Source organism: Solanum tuberosum, unplaced genomic scaffold (assembly GCF_000226075.1).
Source record: "Solanum tuberosum cultivar DM 1-3 516 R44 unplaced genomic scaffold, SolTub_3.0 scf00827, whole genome shotgun sequence".
NCBI lineage: Eukaryota > Viridiplantae > Streptophyta > Magnoliopsida > Solanales > Solanaceae > Solanum > Solanum tuberosum.
Window position 1 is genome coordinate 3,844 of NW_006239744.1, and position 16,341 is coordinate 20,184.

General features: G+C 34.9%; 3 protein-coding genes across 3 annotated transcripts in view; 1 reads left to right on the forward strand and 2 right to left on the reverse strand.

Annotated features, from left to right (window-relative positions):
* LOC102594115 (protein CMSS1-like) overlaps window positions 1–2,934 on the forward strand; it is a 5,772-nt gene extending 2,838 nt beyond the window's left edge. Inside the window, exons 2-6 of the mRNA XM_006367521.2 lie at window positions 918–1,110; window positions 1,261–1,333; window positions 1,504–1,553; window positions 2,159–2,272; window positions 2,505–2,934. Of these exons, the coding sequence (XP_006367583.1) occupies window positions 918–1,110; window positions 1,261–1,333; window positions 1,504–1,553; window positions 2,159–2,272; window positions 2,505–2,631 (557 nt within the window). The 3' untranslated portion in view covers window positions 2,632–2,934. The remainder of the gene's footprint in view (window positions 1–917; window positions 1,111–1,260; window positions 1,334–1,503; window positions 1,554–2,158; window positions 2,273–2,504) is intronic.
* Window positions 2,935–4,026: 1,092 nt separating this feature from the next.
* Window positions 4,027–5,250, reverse strand: LOC102594446 (UDP-glycosyltransferase 92A1-like). Its single transcript, XM_006367522.2, has one exon. It carries the CDS (start codon window positions 5,248–5,250, stop codon window positions 4,027–4,029), a length of 1,224 nt encoding a protein of 407 aa, XP_006367584.2.
* Window positions 5,251–7,108: 1,858 nt separating this feature from the next.
* On the reverse strand, window positions 7,109–15,409 carry LOC102595653 (aspartic proteinase-like protein 2). The gene is made up of 10 exons (XM_006367525.2): window positions 14,901–15,409; window positions 13,706–13,835; window positions 13,291–13,538; window positions 12,715–12,939; window positions 10,406–10,568; window positions 10,219–10,286; window positions 8,963–9,050; window positions 8,335–8,410; window positions 7,735–7,806; window positions 7,109–7,479 (listed from the first exon to the last, which is right to left on the reverse strand). The coding sequence occupies exons 1-10, from the start codon at window positions 15,116–15,118 to the stop codon at window positions 7,328–7,330; spliced, it is 1,440 nt and encodes a 479-aa protein (XP_006367587.2). The 5' UTR covers window positions 15,119–15,409; the 3' UTR covers window positions 7,109–7,327.
* Between the last annotated feature and the right edge of the window lie 932 nt (window positions 15,410–16,341).

Genomic DNA, 16,341 nt, shown 5'->3' on the forward strand with positions numbered 1-16,341 from the left:
CATAAGGCTAGGTCTACTCCAAATGCTAACAACCCATACCCTTGCAAGGGAAGACAACACGCTAGCCCTACTAACCTACAACCTTAATACGAGACCTCCACTCCTTCCTATCTAGAGTCATGTCCTCGGTAAAGTGAAGCATAGCCAAGTCATGTCTAATCACCTCCTCCCAATACTTCTTGGGCCTACCTCTACCCCTCCGCGTACCCTCTACCACCATTACCTCGCACCTCCTCACTGGGGCGTCTGCGCTCCGTCTCTTCACATGTCCAAACCATCTCAGTCTCGCTTCCCTCAACTTGTCCACCACAGAGGCCACTCCCACCTTCTCCCGGATAACCTCATTCCTAATCCTGTCGCTCCTAGTGTGCCCACACATCCATCTCAACATCCTCATCTCGTGGGAATATGTAAGTACCTGTAAAATAGTCTACGTTTGGACTACCATTACTCTCGATGGATAGAAGTCATCTCAAAAGATTTAGAACATCTCAGAATCCGTATAAGTGATCCAATTAGAAGACTCGTACTATATTAGAAATAATCACTAAGAGAATATTCGAGAATTCCTAGTGTTAGTAATCCTTGAGTACAAAATATTAAAAATTGACCCAAACAAAGCATTCATGATATTCATACTCCAACTAGCATGGGATTGAGGCGTAGTAGTAGTCGTCTTATTATTTGTTTCCTTGGCTAGAAAAAGGTTTTTGGCAGTTAGTTTGAGCAGGTAAAATTTTGATAAACAATGAAAATCAAGAAACGAAGAAGAGCAATTTTCACCGACTGGACAGAGAAGTACAATTTTGGAGGACGAAGTACCTGATGCATTTAAACTCATACATTCATTCTTTTTCTATGCTTGAATAGCTTTTCTAACTACGTTCTAAATCTTACTTTGTACTGAAATGATACAGAGACATGCATGCTTGAGCTCAATCCTGATCACGCTCAAATTAGTAGTGCATTGGCTGACCATATGAAGGTTGCTTTTGGACCATCATGGAAAGAGAGTCTATGTGAAAAGGAGATAGATGAGAAAATTGATCCAGGGCAACCTGCACTTCTGGTTATTAGCTTATCTGCCTTGCGTTCGTTGGACCTTCTCAGGTTGGTGTCTTTTGTTAGAGTGGGAGCTTATTCTCTCTTTGAGTCGTTCCGCATGCATAACTTAATCCTGTAACAAAGCTCTTAGTAATGTAGCTCAACTATCAGTAGTTCTTCTCGTAGTATGACCTATTAAAAAAAATTCTTTGGCAGAGAATTGCGGCCTTTGACAAGTGAATGCCGTGCTGCAAAGCTTTTCTCAAAGCATATGAAGATTGAGGAGCAGGTATCCATATACTACTTGTACTTATATAATAATTCCATAAACTACTTGCAAGATTCATCAAGTATAATTTTGGATCATTGACAAAAAAGCTCTCTGCTATTTGTGCACATCAAAAGCTAAAGAGAAATTTTGAAAAAGCTAGGGATGATTTTTGTTATTATTCATCACAGGCTTCTGCTCTCAAGAATCGTGTTAATATTGCAAGTGGGACACCAAGCAGGTATGTGTGGTATTTCCTTGCAAGTTGGATTCATTTCAACTAACTTCAAAATATATTGTTTATGAACTGTGACGTTGAATTATTTTTCTATTGATATTTGTTATGTCTGTTTTTGCCACTACAATACAATGAGACATTTAGATGAAACGAAAATTGCTATTTATAGAAAGCTCAGTTGATTTATAGCGACCTTTCTATAAACTTTTATGAATGTATTACCACAAAGGTGATGAAGCCTCATGATCAAGGAATGATGAAATCATGCACAATGGTGTTTCAAAATTGCTTTTATCCTCTTGCAAGCACGCATGATTTAGTCGGACGTATTTGTAGCCACAGCCCACAAGATGTGTGTTATATCTATGAAGATGTTCATATGGATTCACCATCATACAAGAATAGAGTAAAGATAAAAAAATATCACTTCCACGAGAGGGTGCAAGCAACACTCACAAAAGATAAAATAAGATGTCGCGTAAAATGACTTGGTGATGTCCTAGGTGTATCTCCAAATGCACCAATTTGCAATTTGATACTTTTGTGGTTGAAAGTGCTATCATATACCATTAAAATTTGGTTTGTTGATTCTTTCAAACTGGTGACAGGATTAAGAAGTTGATAGATGTGGAGGCACTTGGCCTATCTCGACTAGCTGTGATTGTGCTGGATATGAAAACTGACACAAAGGGCTATTCACTGTTGACACTGCCTCAAGTCAGGTTAGATTCTGTTTACGTTTGAATTGATTACACACTTGTCCCGATCTAAAGTTACTAGTAATACTTAAACCAAGTGTTGGATCAATCTGCCTATTTTTCCTCATATCCTTGACTTTCTCATTTCCCATAGTTTGCCTCAGAATGTATTATAAATGACAAATCAGCAATCTGTCTACCTTATTCTTTCTACCTACAATTTAGGAGATCTCATTGTAAACATTCCACTTTGCAGAGATGAGTTCTGGGATTTGTATAGGAACTACTTTCACCAACGAGTACTGGAAGGTGCATTGCGGATATGTCTTTATGACGAAATACCAGTTAACATTAAAAAAGAGAAGAGCAATCAAGATGAGTAGCCTCTTCAGGACCGATACGAGAATACTGTACTATCGTCATCCAATCCATTTTGACATTTTTGTATCGCAAATTCGTGGTAGAGGATATACAGAAGCAGAATTTCTGTAGGTTGTGTTGTTTAGCAAGGTAAATTTTTCAGGTAAAATATGATTCGAGTTCAAGTAGCCGTCTTTTGGATAGATCTTTAAAGGAATTGGTTTTTTAATTTTTAATTTTTGTGAGTTCTTTGTGTAGCGATAACTAGTTTACTAACTTAAGTGATCCAATTTTTATGATATGCGATGGTGAGTTTAATGTCTAAACTTTTGTTCTGTTGCAAAGGTACAGAGTGCTTATTGCTTCTTCTTTTTTTTACCCCTCCCTTGGGGGCTCTCTTTTCTGCCATGGTGATTCGGTCTAACAACCTTCAAACTGGAGATGGAGGGTGCTTACCATCTGAGTTTATGTGTTTTTGAGGTTTTGTACACCTTTTAAACAAGATGTTAAATAATTTAAATAATAAGAGTATTCATTTAAATGATTCTTTATCTATCTTAAAACGTCTCACGTAATTAACATTCTACGAATTAGAACAACAAGGGTTAGATCGAAAAGAATAGTATATACTTGTTATTTTTCTAAAACGTCAACTATTTTAAAACAAACTTAATTTGTCAAAACGCCTAATATACTTGAAATAAGAGAGTGATTAGTTTTACCTACAAATTTAGAAGTTCTATTTCACTAGTAGGAGAAAGTCTCATAAAACCCCTTTGACTCGGAAAGTAATAACGAAAATAGCTAATCTAATAGTAGATTTCGCAGTTGGCATTATTGGCGCCAAGCATAACGAGTTATGTATGAGCTTTCACCACTATAATTAGTATTTGGTACGATTACTAGGACTTGAGTCTCTCTTTTTTCACAATTGCCAAAATCACTTTTTCAAACTTGAAACTCATCTTTACCCTATCATATGTTTGAAAGAGGTGTTGCAAATGGAAACTTAAAGAACACAAATCATCATGTTTAGTAGGGAATTTAATTATTTATCCTAAAGTATCAATCAACTGCATTTAATATATATTCAAAAGGTCTTAGAATGTTCCAAACTCCTTAAGATGACATATTTATTCTACTAAGTAGTACAACAACAGCAATAACAATAATAAATCCAGTATAATTCCATAAGTGAGTTCTGAGAATGGCGATATGTGCACAACCTTTACCACTATCTTGAGAAGATAAAAATGTTGTTTCCGATAGACCTACAAAGTATTACAACAACAACAACAACATACCCAATGTAATCCTACATGTGAGGTTGAGGGGTATAGTGTATACATGCTTACCCTTAACCTCGTGGAGGTAGAACGACTATTTCAGAAAGATCCTCGACTCTTCCAAATTCCTTCTTAAGATGACATATTTCTTCTACAAAGTAATGTAGATATGAAATCATCCAATGATTTAGCAGAAGAACCTTTAAAATCCCCTTCTTTAACAGCATCTCTAATACACATCCCAATTTTATTAGCTTTTTCCTTCATTTCTTTCCCTTTTCCACTTTCTCCCAAAACAGTTTCCACCACTTTCTTCACATCCTCTTTATCAACATCACTTGAATACCATTTAGTTAACTCAACACAAACCCCCATTTCCTCCATCAACAACTTTGAATTAAATGCTTGTTCACCAGCCAAAGGCCAACTAATGATAGGCACCCCTTGACTCAAACTCTCCAATACTGAATTCCATCCACAATGAGTCAAGAACGCACCCGTTGAACTATGACTCAAGATTTGCAATTGGGGTGCCCAAGATTTCACTAGTAGACCTTTTTTACTCTTTGACACTCTTTCTTGAAATCCTTTTGGTAACCATTCAGATCTAAACTCACCTTTTATGTCAAAACCAATAGGTGGCCTAACCACCCAAATAAATGGCCTTTCACTTTCTTCCAACCCCATAGCCAATGCCATCATTTGTGATGTACTAATTGTGTTTTGTGAACCAAAAGATATGTAAAGAACAGATCTTTCAGGATGTTCATTCAACCAAGAAATACATTCTTCTGGCGACAATCCATGTTCTTTACCTATTCTTGATTCAAAGATTGAATCTTTTTCACTTTTCTTGAGCATACATTGAGGAAGCAAAGGTCCAATACACCAAACAGGAAGTTTAGTAAGATTCTCGATAGCTTTAACCCCCATAGGTTCAATATCCTCAACACTATTACACAAAAACCCTATAGAATCAAAAGAAGGTAATAACAAAGATTTCACCACTTTAGACCAAGGGTCATCCCCATTAGCTAATTTCATAAATGGATGAAGTTGATCAACAGAGAAAAAACAACAAGAATCATCAAAACCAGGCATTTTGAAAACCCCATCAATAGCTAACAAATGAGGAAGATTTAACCATAGTGACACATAAGCTGCTGTTCCATAAGCACCAGCAGTAGTAAAACTCACATTAAAAGTTCCACAAGATCTTGCAACTTCACTAGCAAATCCCATAAATGTATCAGAAACTATACAAAGAGGGGGCTTACCATCTTTTTCAATAATTTCAAGAATCAATTTTTGGAGTGGTTCTTTAAGAGATAATGTTGAGTTGAAAATTGTTACCATGTGTTTTAATGGTAAGGCCTCTGTGTTCTCTGTATTTGGTGGTAAACCATGTTCACTACTATTATAAGGAAGTGAAACTAATGAAATGTTATTTGAATTAGTTGAATCTTTGGCTATAGTGGAATTAAGATATTTGACATTTAAAGGGGTACTAACAATAGTGATTTTGTAGTTAGTTCTTTCTTGAATTTTTTTGGCTAAGGCTATGAAAGGTATCATATGGCCAAGTGCTAGATATGGAAGGATTACTATATGTTCTTGATGGTCACTCATTTTATTTTTTTTGAGAAAATTATGGTTTTTTTTTTTGGTAGAAAGAGATGAGATGAAATGGAGAAGAAAAAAATTGGATTGTGTTTGTTGTTATCAAAGTATTATATAAATAGAAAGTTGGGAAGAGAAAGCCAACCTACTTTTGGTTTCATTAACAATGAGTCACCATTTACAATTAGGAGGGGGGGGTGGGGACCGGGGGAGGAGTGAACATATTTGGTAAAGGTGTTTATTAGAGGCGGAACACATCGACGATCTGTTAAATTTGTAAGTATATTACATGAACACGTGATAAAGTACTTTTATTAGACTCTTCTGAAATAGATTTTGAAAAAAAACTTCCTCAAACATCCATTACGTAGGATATCTCTTCACCTTTAACTACACATATTAATTATTATTTGAACATATTAAGGTAACATATTTTAAGTGGTTAACTTATCTACGTAATGAATGTTTGACGATACAAGGAAATCATGTCAATTATGAGATATGTTGTACTACTTTGTAGTTTATTTTTGGTTTTTCAGTGACTAATACCTACATTGAAGCTCAACTAAATCCAGACTCATGCTCCCTAACAAAGATGACTGACTAGAATTCGAAACCTTTGATTAAGAATAAAGACATACTTACCACTCCACACAACTCTGGTCGGTGTACTACTTTATAGTTGAAGTGCAATGAATGATACTTGATAAATATATTTTTATGTTAGGGCATATGTGGGAAAAAAGTATCCATATCACATACGTGGACAAAGTGAGTTCACTAAATTCCTTGTGTACCATGTTCAAACATGCCCCAAACATTAGGTACGCATGCCATAACGTATTTGGTTTTAGGTAGCTCATGACTTCTAGAAAGTCTCGATAAGGAGTCGCGATGAGATGAATAAGATTTATTTATTTTTAATTACCTGAAAACTTTTTTCCTATTGTTGATCCAATGGAATATGAAGAATCTTGAAAGATGTGGAAGACATAATTGACGTGAAATAATACATGTAAAACTTATTTTCGTCATTTTTATCGAAAATCAATTTCCTAATCTGTAAGAAACTTATTTTTCTACAATAAAGTATTTTTCAAATTTTTAATCAATCCAACAATTTTTATTTTTTTTGAAAAATGCATATCGAAATGATAAGTCATTTAGTTATGATTACATGTATATGGTGTATGCCTTTTGAATATGTCATTCAACATCAACACCACTTGACTGACGTTAAAATGAAAATATGGAACAAAGGTGTCAAACTTATGTTTTAAAATATTGTTCTTTTTAATACAAGAAATAAGTACTCCTTCCGTTCCAATTTAAGTATTTTAATTTAATCGAACATGAAATTTGAATAATGAAGAGAGATCTTTAAATCTTGTCATCTTAAACTTGTCGCGTAGGATATTAAAATTAGAAAACTTAATTAATATAGAAGAGACGCTCTTTAAAACAGATTAAAAAGAAACGTTCAATACTTAAAAAACGAAAGACAAATTTGGACCTTTTCTCTAAGCATTTTAATACTTGTGAAGCAAAAAAAAAAAAAAAAAAACTTGTTCAGATGTTATAAGAGAAGAGTAAATATAACCAGAACTCCACTTTCATTAATGCATTTTTTGTAACATAAGTCAGCTACATACAAAATGGAATTCTTTGTTAATCTGTTCTATATTTCAAATATGCATACACACACACATACACAGAGCTACAAGCTGCTGTATCAACACTTTTTAAGTATTTTTTTCACAGTCGAACGAACGCTTCTTGTCTCAGGTACCAAAGAAGCTAATACTTACCAGATTTACCAGTTGAATAGATTGTGCAGCAGAGCTGCTAACAACAAGAATGTTACAGCCATTTGCGCTGTCAAACGAGAACCTCTTGACAGAGTGTGAGCACCTACTAAATGAACTAATCCAGTAATTTCATCTTTTAATAAAATGTTTGATGAGCCTGAAATCAACCACAATACAAAAGTTCATGAGTTTTAACAGTGAATTCAACCGAACCTTTCGAGCAATATAAAAGATCATGACTCATAAAACTGACCAAAACAGTTGTTGTTCATAGGGAAATGAATTACAACTGTGTAAGATGCAATCACTTTCCAGGCCAAATGCAAGAAAAAGTTTATCCAGACAAAGCATATACAATTCCCAATGTACCAAAATGTAGCGCAAGTATCAAACAGATATAACTTATACTTACAATTATATTCAGTCCAACCAATGGCCTGGTTTTCAAGATCATACAGGATTAGCCTATTTGAGAGTACCAAATCTGCAAGCATCAAAATATCTCCAAGGCTTTTAGAAGGAAATGAGACATCAGATAGTGAGAGAATCGACTTTAAGTTTCTTAAGATGGAGCATCCAACCAAGGAAACATACAATGTAATTGAAAGAATTCAGATAAACTTCTCATCAGTATCATTACAGCAATTAACCAATTCAAAGTTTCAAACAGTATTAGAAGAGTTGGAAAGAGAATTTGGGCGTAAATCATCGAAACGAGGTTCCAGAGCACTCCCACTTGTTTATCCAGAGTGCTAATTGCTTAGTTTTCAAATAGAAAAACATACATTCAAGAAAATTATATAAATATTAGTCGTGTCAAGATATTTTATTTAAATGTAGACTCTCTTTCACAAAATAACATTTGTTCGGGATAAAAATAGTTGCCACTTCTTCCAAGATACAAAGTTTAGCTCTCAAATGCTGGATTCAAAATCCAAAATATGATAATCCAATCACAGAATAGTAGCCTTGACATTTGCAATTAACAAAAATGAAAGAAAGATAAACACACCTCCGAAAACTATGAGGTTCCAATTGTCCTTTGATTGATTACCACTGTTTTGCCATCCAATGCAAACTAAATCTTCCTGAAAGAGCATACAGAAGTCAGATCTACTGGCAACTGTGATATTCCACATAGAATCAACTAATGTATACACTATTCCCTTAAATGTTCGTCAATTATTTCAGTAAACATGATCATGAAGATAGAATATATTCTCAGAGAAAATCAATTGACAGCTTAAGCTACGACAAGTTCATATAAATATAAAGTTCTGAGATACTATTTGCAACTGTTTATAATCCTTAGAAGGGAGAAGGAGGTACACTTGTGCAAATCTCGTAAAATATCTGGCACCTGATGGAACTGAAATAACTCTAACGACAAATGGGAAGTTGCTACCTAATTCACAGCTGAAGTAAGCAGAAGTCGTTTACTGTTAAAATATTACACAATTATGAAGCAATTCACATTCCACTCTCAAGTTCAAGCAATTTGTCAGGCCAATGGTCCTACACTACTAACCATAAGTGATAATTTGACAACTACATTCTAATTACATTAGATCAAAAAGTTAAACTTAAAAGAACACACTCTTTTATTGAGTTAAAACTAACTAGTAAAAGAAGATACTTACATACGGGAACAGATACTCATGGGGTCTAACTCTTAAAGATAGAGAATTTTCAAAATGAAAAGTGACTTGAGGAAATCCATCATCAACACTGCAACAGTTGGAGGCAAAAGTTATTGCATTTGGACATCTTTTTACCTGGATGACTAAAAAATAGCTGTAAAATACAAGAATATTAAGAGAAACATTTCAAGAAAAATATTTTACATATAAAAGGAAGAGAAGATGTAAAGGAATTGGGTCGCTTACAAAGTTCATTCCTCCACGTGGACCTCCAGCGGAAACAAGTCCCCCATATAAAATAATTTTTTTTTTTTTTTCTTTGATAAGTTAACTAAGAAATGTTTAAGGCAACTAGTTATATACTAAGAGTCTTCATATTCAAGTGGACCAATATATCAGAAAGTAAATTTCTAACTGTTTTATTACTCAGAGTTGACAGAATATTTGGTTAACTAAATTTGATGAGTAGTAGTATGACATTAAAAAAAACATTCAAACAGTTCGGTTTTGTAAGAATACTTTCAAGGCAATAGACTCTGCTGGACTAGGTTACAAAACCAAGGCACGGATGCAAAAGCAGTGGCATGTGAATTGCTAAAACCATGATTTTTAGTAATTTACAAATGACACAAAACAAAATAAACAGAACTGCTTTACATGCTCTAATATCATTATTCCGCATGGTGATCATCATCATACCAAGCACCACTGTTGAAATAACTTTATTGCAAGTCAAGGATTGACAATTATTCTAGTAAGTTGATTGCTAGTATTTTTACAGGATCCAAGTCATTATAAAAGAGGACTTTTGATTCTTTGGACATATATTACGTCGCTCTCCTAAATTATCTTGCACAGTATGTGAAGCATGACCACATGGATCAGTGTAAAATTGCAACCTCATCTAATTTCCACTAGTTTGATAAAAGAATGTGAATCAATTCAGTTATCAATTGTCAGTTAATCTTTAGATAGAATTAGCCATCAAATTCCACCTCCTTGCCTTGCAGACAACATCTCAAGAAGTAGAGTATAAAGGATAGCATGACCGCACTTCAGAATCGAATTGCCACTGCTCCTGAATAAACAAGCTTCAAGCACACAGCAGCAGCTAAGTTATCCTTCATAAGGATGTTGATTGAGAAATTGATAGAGTAATGTGATGAAATAAAGAAGAAACCACAAGTTAGAATGATAGCGTAACTTCATTCAATTACAGACTGCGGAAAGAGATGAGTGCTCAGTGCACACCATACCTTCCAGAGTATTCAAAGCATGTATACTCATCATGACGCAATTTCAGATCAGGTTGCCAGGAGAGTATCTGACAGAAGTGAAGAAACACAGAACATTTCAATAATTTTAGGTAGAATCATTTATATCTATTTGTGATTCAATTAAGTGGCCACCAAAAAGACTAAACGAACCATAGTAGCAAACTACCTTTTTCACTAGTGGACTATAAATCACATCAGGAAGATAAGCCAATGTTGTTCCACTATCAATTATTACTTCTTTGTTCTCCCCATTCATAAATACATCAGCAGACAGGTTGAGAAACTGATAACCAACTTCAACGGCCATCATATTGACACTGTAATGTGGCCTAAGAAAAAAGACAGTTTAAAGCATTTAAATTGTTGCATTTATCAACCACAAGGAGAAAAAGTTGTGATACTGAAGTACTAACAGAAACCTGAATAAGTAATATTTAACTAGGAACAGAAGTTGTATGTCAGATGTTCTGGGAGATTAACCTAAAAGAAGATCCGAAGTCACAACTAAACTATTTCACTAATATTTGTGAGAATATGGAATTAGATGTTCAGGAGGTTCACAAGACATTCCAATCAGAGGCTTTTTACCCAAAAATCTTAGGAGACCAAAAAAGTACCACACAGGATATCAACTTGTCATCCACCAGGAATATACAACTTATGATAGAAGACTTCGGTGGATCTACTTGCTGACAGTTACCGGAGAATACTGTGCCAACTTTCACAGTCTCCTGAAAATGCACGGCAACAATATTCTCTTCCCAGAATTGCAGGTAAATGTGCAGGGAGAAATTACTCGCAAAGGCTCTGATACCATGTGAGAAAATAAGATGGAGGGAGAATCGAGAGAAACTCAAACTCGTTCCTTCAGCACATCTGGTGTTCAAATAGCAAACTATACATATCCTAAAAAGGAAAATAAAATCAGTTTTTGGTCCAATTATATGATGAAATTACCCAAAATGATATCCTACTAATCCTGACTGATTGACAGAGTACACATAATCTTACCAATATCTACATGCAAAATTTTAATATTTAGATGTGTATTCAGATTCGAACGTTTAAACCTTAATATAAACAAATGGGGTCTAAGAATATAATCGAAAACATTAAACCAATAGTGAAAGTGAAGTAATCCAATACCCTTATTAACCCTTTTCAAAACCCTTATACAACTCATGTGTGACAATTGTAACTCAACATAACAGGTTCTGACTACTGGATGTCAATGCAACAGAATCCAGAGGACAAATAGGAGTATAGGACTAAATCTCTCAGGAGAAGCATGGTGTTCGAAAAATGAGCCAGTTATAGGAAACCATCTTTGATCAGTTGCCTAAATATTCCTCCATAAAAAATAAATATACAGGGTGTTTGAAAATAAACTAGTTCCAGGCAACAATCTTTGATGAGGTCACTAAATATTTCTCAATAGAAAAATAGTTGTCTGGAATGATTGAAGACAACTACAAGGACAAAAGATTGTAAGTACTATGAATAAGGGAGGGGTCTCATCGAAGCCCTAGCAGAGAAGTTGGGTTATTCCATGAGACTTGAGAGCACTCAGAATATCTATAACTTTCCAGAAAGGGAAAAAATGAAAACACAAGAAATGCTCCCATGGCAAAATACTACTTTGAGATTATGGTGCAAGATTTTGTGGTTTCAAAAGGTTATATAAGAAACTATCAGCATGGTAAGAATATGGTGCCAAAAAAAATGAAGACAGTAATATTAAAGTTGATAACACATGACATATTAAGCAACTTGTAATCAATATTTCCTTTGCTTTTCTTTCTTCCCCAGGAGCGTTTTAGGTCTGAATTCAGGGACGGTCCACCCATCTGCTTCTAGGACCGGAAATGGCGCCAGGTGAGGGCACCAGTATGCTCCTTAATGAGTCGAATGGTCCTTTGACCTTCGCTTGATTCTGACGACCAGCATAGATCTCATGATACCCCCCCCCCCCACTATAAGTACGAAAAAACCCTGTCATTCCTTTGCTACTAGGAAAGTAAGCAACTTCTATTAGCCGTGGACCTTGTGTCGAATTGATGTGTCATGTGCAACATCCATCAATGATTGTTCCTTAATGTCCATGATACTCCTTCCCCCTTCTCAACTATGAAAAAGATCAAGAAGGCTTGAAAGCCCCAAAGAACGGAAACGGAATTCCGTTCACTTCCCATTCTCTCTTAAACAAAAAGAGCCGCAATGTCTACTTTAGTCATTCTTCCATTCTGAAAATGGGTGTTAGGTGGATAAGAAACTGTGACAAGTGAAACCATGACGGTTTTTGCTATCTTCCAATATTTCAAAAAGAAAGGTTATCAACAATTTAAAGTCGTCAACTTCAATAACAGCACCCTGCACGCAAGACTCTGACAACTAGTTCAGAGAGAAATATTACAATTAGCAAAAGAGCAGTAAACAAATCAAAAGCTTTATAATCTTTTGGGAATATGTGCATACTTGTTAGGTACCAAAGGAGTCATGTTCACTTTTGGTTGCACAACATTCCCAATGGCAAAAATACCACCACCATTCACACCATCTAAGCAGTGAGCAAACATTTTCTTCACTTTTCCAGATGAAGCCAGCTGGGAAAGTATGGATGAGTTTGATTTCCCGAATCCAAGAATCCCATCAAAAGCTTCATCAGAAGAGATCAGGTCAGCAGATTGTGAATAACCACACCTGCGAGAATACAAGGGGAAACATCAATAAACTTATTATCCAAGAAAGAAAAGAGAATGAACAACAAAGGGAATAAGAGAAAATGTCTCACCAGATCTTGCCTCAACTAATGCATAATTATTGGCAACAAATGAGTATTCAAAAGTTCAAATTTCACATAAGGATGCAGACCACTCATAAATGCTAAGTAAACCAAAGAATAACAAGCATGAGTTTGAAATTTTTTGAAGCAGAGGCAACCCATGTAAGATCACCTTTTCAATTAAATGTTACAAATCAAGCTCTGGATTGAGGATTATAAGAGCTAAAGATATATTATTTTGCTATCATGTTAGATAACATACATCTTACCCAAAAATAACACTCCCGTTTCCTGATTTAGTTTGAAGATCACCTGACACCTTATTGTATTGGACAACATCCTCCACGAAGTAGCCCCTAGTAGAGCTTCCATCTCCATAAGCTTGATCATACATACAAGAACTATTACCAGAGCAGCCTAATCCTGAACGTTTGTAGAAGTCTTTGCAAAATGATTGACCACAAACAACGAGTTTACCAGTGAGAGAATCCCTTGGATTGTAGAGTGTTAGCTCGATCTGCCCAGGAAAACATTCAGATAAAAAAGGACGGAGTACAGCATCAAGTAAAAATAGCTTTGCTTTCGAGAGCAATTCATATACTGAGCAGAAATAAAATATAGACACACAAAAACAACTATAAACGTACGTATAACATATTCAGTGTGTATTTAAAAGAAACGTACATTACGATAGCCTCTTTTGGGGCATCTTTGACATGCAATGCAGTTAACCCACATTATATCACTTCCCGTATCCACTTGAACAAAATAATTATTTGGAGGTGTTCCAATCCCAATCTCAGCAAAGTAAAGCCTGCAATAACAAAAGATCAAGGGAATGATTTCAATAGCAGCTCAAACTGACTACACAACTATCATTCGAATCACTCAACCATGGAATTCATCATCTTATCTAATTTACCCGAGATCTTCTTATCTAATTTATTACCCGAGATCTAAGTATCTTCTGGAAATTATTAATTCATCAGATGATATAGGCTTAATTAAAAGCTGACACTGAAAATATAGCCAATTGATAATGCATGCAAATTCTTTTAATACAACAAAACTTTTACAACCACTACTGTCAGAGGTGGGACCAAGATTTGAAGACAACGGGGGCACCAAATAATGTAGCAGCCAGACGTGATCTCAGGTCATGCGTCATCGCTCAAGGGCCTAAGGGGACCTGACCAAATGACCCAATCCAGCAGATATGTTTGAAGGGCCTTTTAAAATATATGATAGTTCTTCAAGGTATATAATATACCAAATTCTTTTCATAGTTAACGAGTGCACGTGCACCCCCAACCCACCACATGGATCCATCTCTGACTATTGTAACATGGATGGTGCACAACCCACTCAAGTTTGACCCGCCCAATTCAATCCATTTAAAAATTGTTCTAGTATGTAGCCCAAATTGATCAATAAGCGAAACATTGCCAAAATATTTTCAAAAAGATTTAATTTTTTTCTTTGATACGCTATATACAACCATAATAAAGGAAAAAAAAGGTGTATTGGGTAGTTAAAAAATTATAAAAGAACAAATAAAAAAGTTAGTCAACCCCATTTTAGCCCAACCTATTTCAGCTCAAAGTAACTTTTGGGCAGATCATTTACTCAATACACCCAAATTCAGCTAAACCTGCCCATTTGATCTCCTAACATAAAGCTTCCTTAAATTCACACATCAGCAAAAGCAACATGCAGAATAAGAAATGTACAACAATTGCAGCAAAATGTACAACATCACAATGCATCACTGTTCGTCACTTCCAAAGAGAAAAAAACACAGCAAACTGTGCAGAATCACACACATATAAACAAACAAAAACACAAAATTCAATAAAAGGGAGTAAACGGAAAAACAAACCCGACGGAATTAGGACGGCCAGTTCCACCGATAGGAAGGTCGATACCGGCGAGAATATGTAGATGGCGCATTTCATCATGAGCTTTTAGGGCACGCAAATTCCTTTCCAACCCAGCAAACTTAGAATTCACTTTAATTACCCCTTCACTTACCACATTGACACTCCAAACAAGTATAACTAACAACAACGAAGCCCAACCAAAATCGAATTTTCCCATTCTGGGTACTTCCCAAATACTGAAATTAACAACCCCAAGTGCCTCTTTTTCTTAAATTAATAGCAAAAACGATGATCAGAAACGGAAAAAAGAGCAAAGAAAGATGAAATTGGCCCAAGAAAAGTGCAAAAAATGGAATTGGGAAGATGGGTTTTTCCTGGTCTACTCAAAAATGGAGTTTTCTGGTGCTAAAAGTTGAAAACCAGAGAGAAAAGAGAAGGGGAAGAGACGCAGTTGCATGGGTTTCTTCTCTGTTTTGGAATGGAGGGAAAAAGGACAACTTTTTTTTCTCTTTTCCCCTTTTGTTTCTCTTTTTGTTTGGAAATTGGGGAAGGAAATGTTTATTGTTTTTGGATTGAGCCCATATTGAAGCACCAACTAAATACATGACGCTCTCAATAAAATTTTCTTCATATACCGAGCTTAAACTCGAGGCCTTGGCTTTCCTTTGTTTCTTTTTAATCCCCCTTATCTTGTTCTAATAGTACTATAGTTAATAGTTATATTTATTCCGTTCATCTCTACTTGTTTAGTGTATTAAAATGAATATTTATTTTAATTTGTTTAGTTTAAATTTTTTTTAAAATTACCCTTCGACCCAGTGTTTTGGCCTACGATTTCCATGTTGGAGGTCTCAAGTTCAAAACCCCTTGCCAACGAAAGCAATGGGTTTGCCTTTTGGCAGTGGTGTAGCCACCCTTGTGTCAGGGTGTCCAATGGACACCCTTCGTCGGAATATTATACCGTATATACAAGTAAAATGATAAATAAAGTGGCTAAATAACGTATTTTGGACACCCTTGACACAACAATATGATGTAGTCTAGTGATTTTAGGTGCCTTGAAAGAGTAAAGATTATAATGTCAGGGTGCACCCAAAGGATAGCGGCTACAAGTTTCCCTTGTCATAAAAAAAAGTTTAAAAAAAATTACTTACTACTTAGTTTTTAATTTACTCTTATTATTAATTATAGTTATTTTTTCAATATTTCTTTAAAAATTTATTATATTTAAAGAGTAATATGATTAAAAAAAACTCTTTCATTTATTAATGTATAAAAAGTGTGTTAAGTCAAATATGAACAAATAAAAATGAACAAAAATAATATTTTGTAAAGAAAAACTATAGAAAAATTGTGAAGAAATTAAATGACTTACTTTCTTTTTCTTTGTGAACTCTATCTTTATATAGATATAATATAATATAATATAATATTTAGAAA

What these genes read in the sequence shown, in the direction of transcription:
- LOC102594446 (XM_006367522.2), bottom strand. Translation starts at nt 5,250, where the DNA reads ATGGTAACAATTTTCAACTCAACATTATCTCTTAAAGAACCACTCCAA.
- LOC102595653 (XM_006367525.2), bottom strand. Translation starts at nt 15,118, where the DNA reads ATGGGAAAATTCGATTTTGGTTGGGCTTCGTTGTTGTTAGTTATACTT. An exon ending in ATGAGTATCTGTTCCCGTAT is followed by an intron (nt 8,411 to 8,962) that starts GTAAGTATCTTC and finishes ATGCTCTTTCAG; the next exon opens with GAAGATTTAGTTTGCATTGG. An exon ending in GAACCTCATAGTTTTCGGAG is followed by an intron (nt 7,807 to 8,334) that starts GTGTGTTTATCT and finishes TGATGCTTGCAG; the next exon opens with ATTTGGTACTCTCAAATAGG.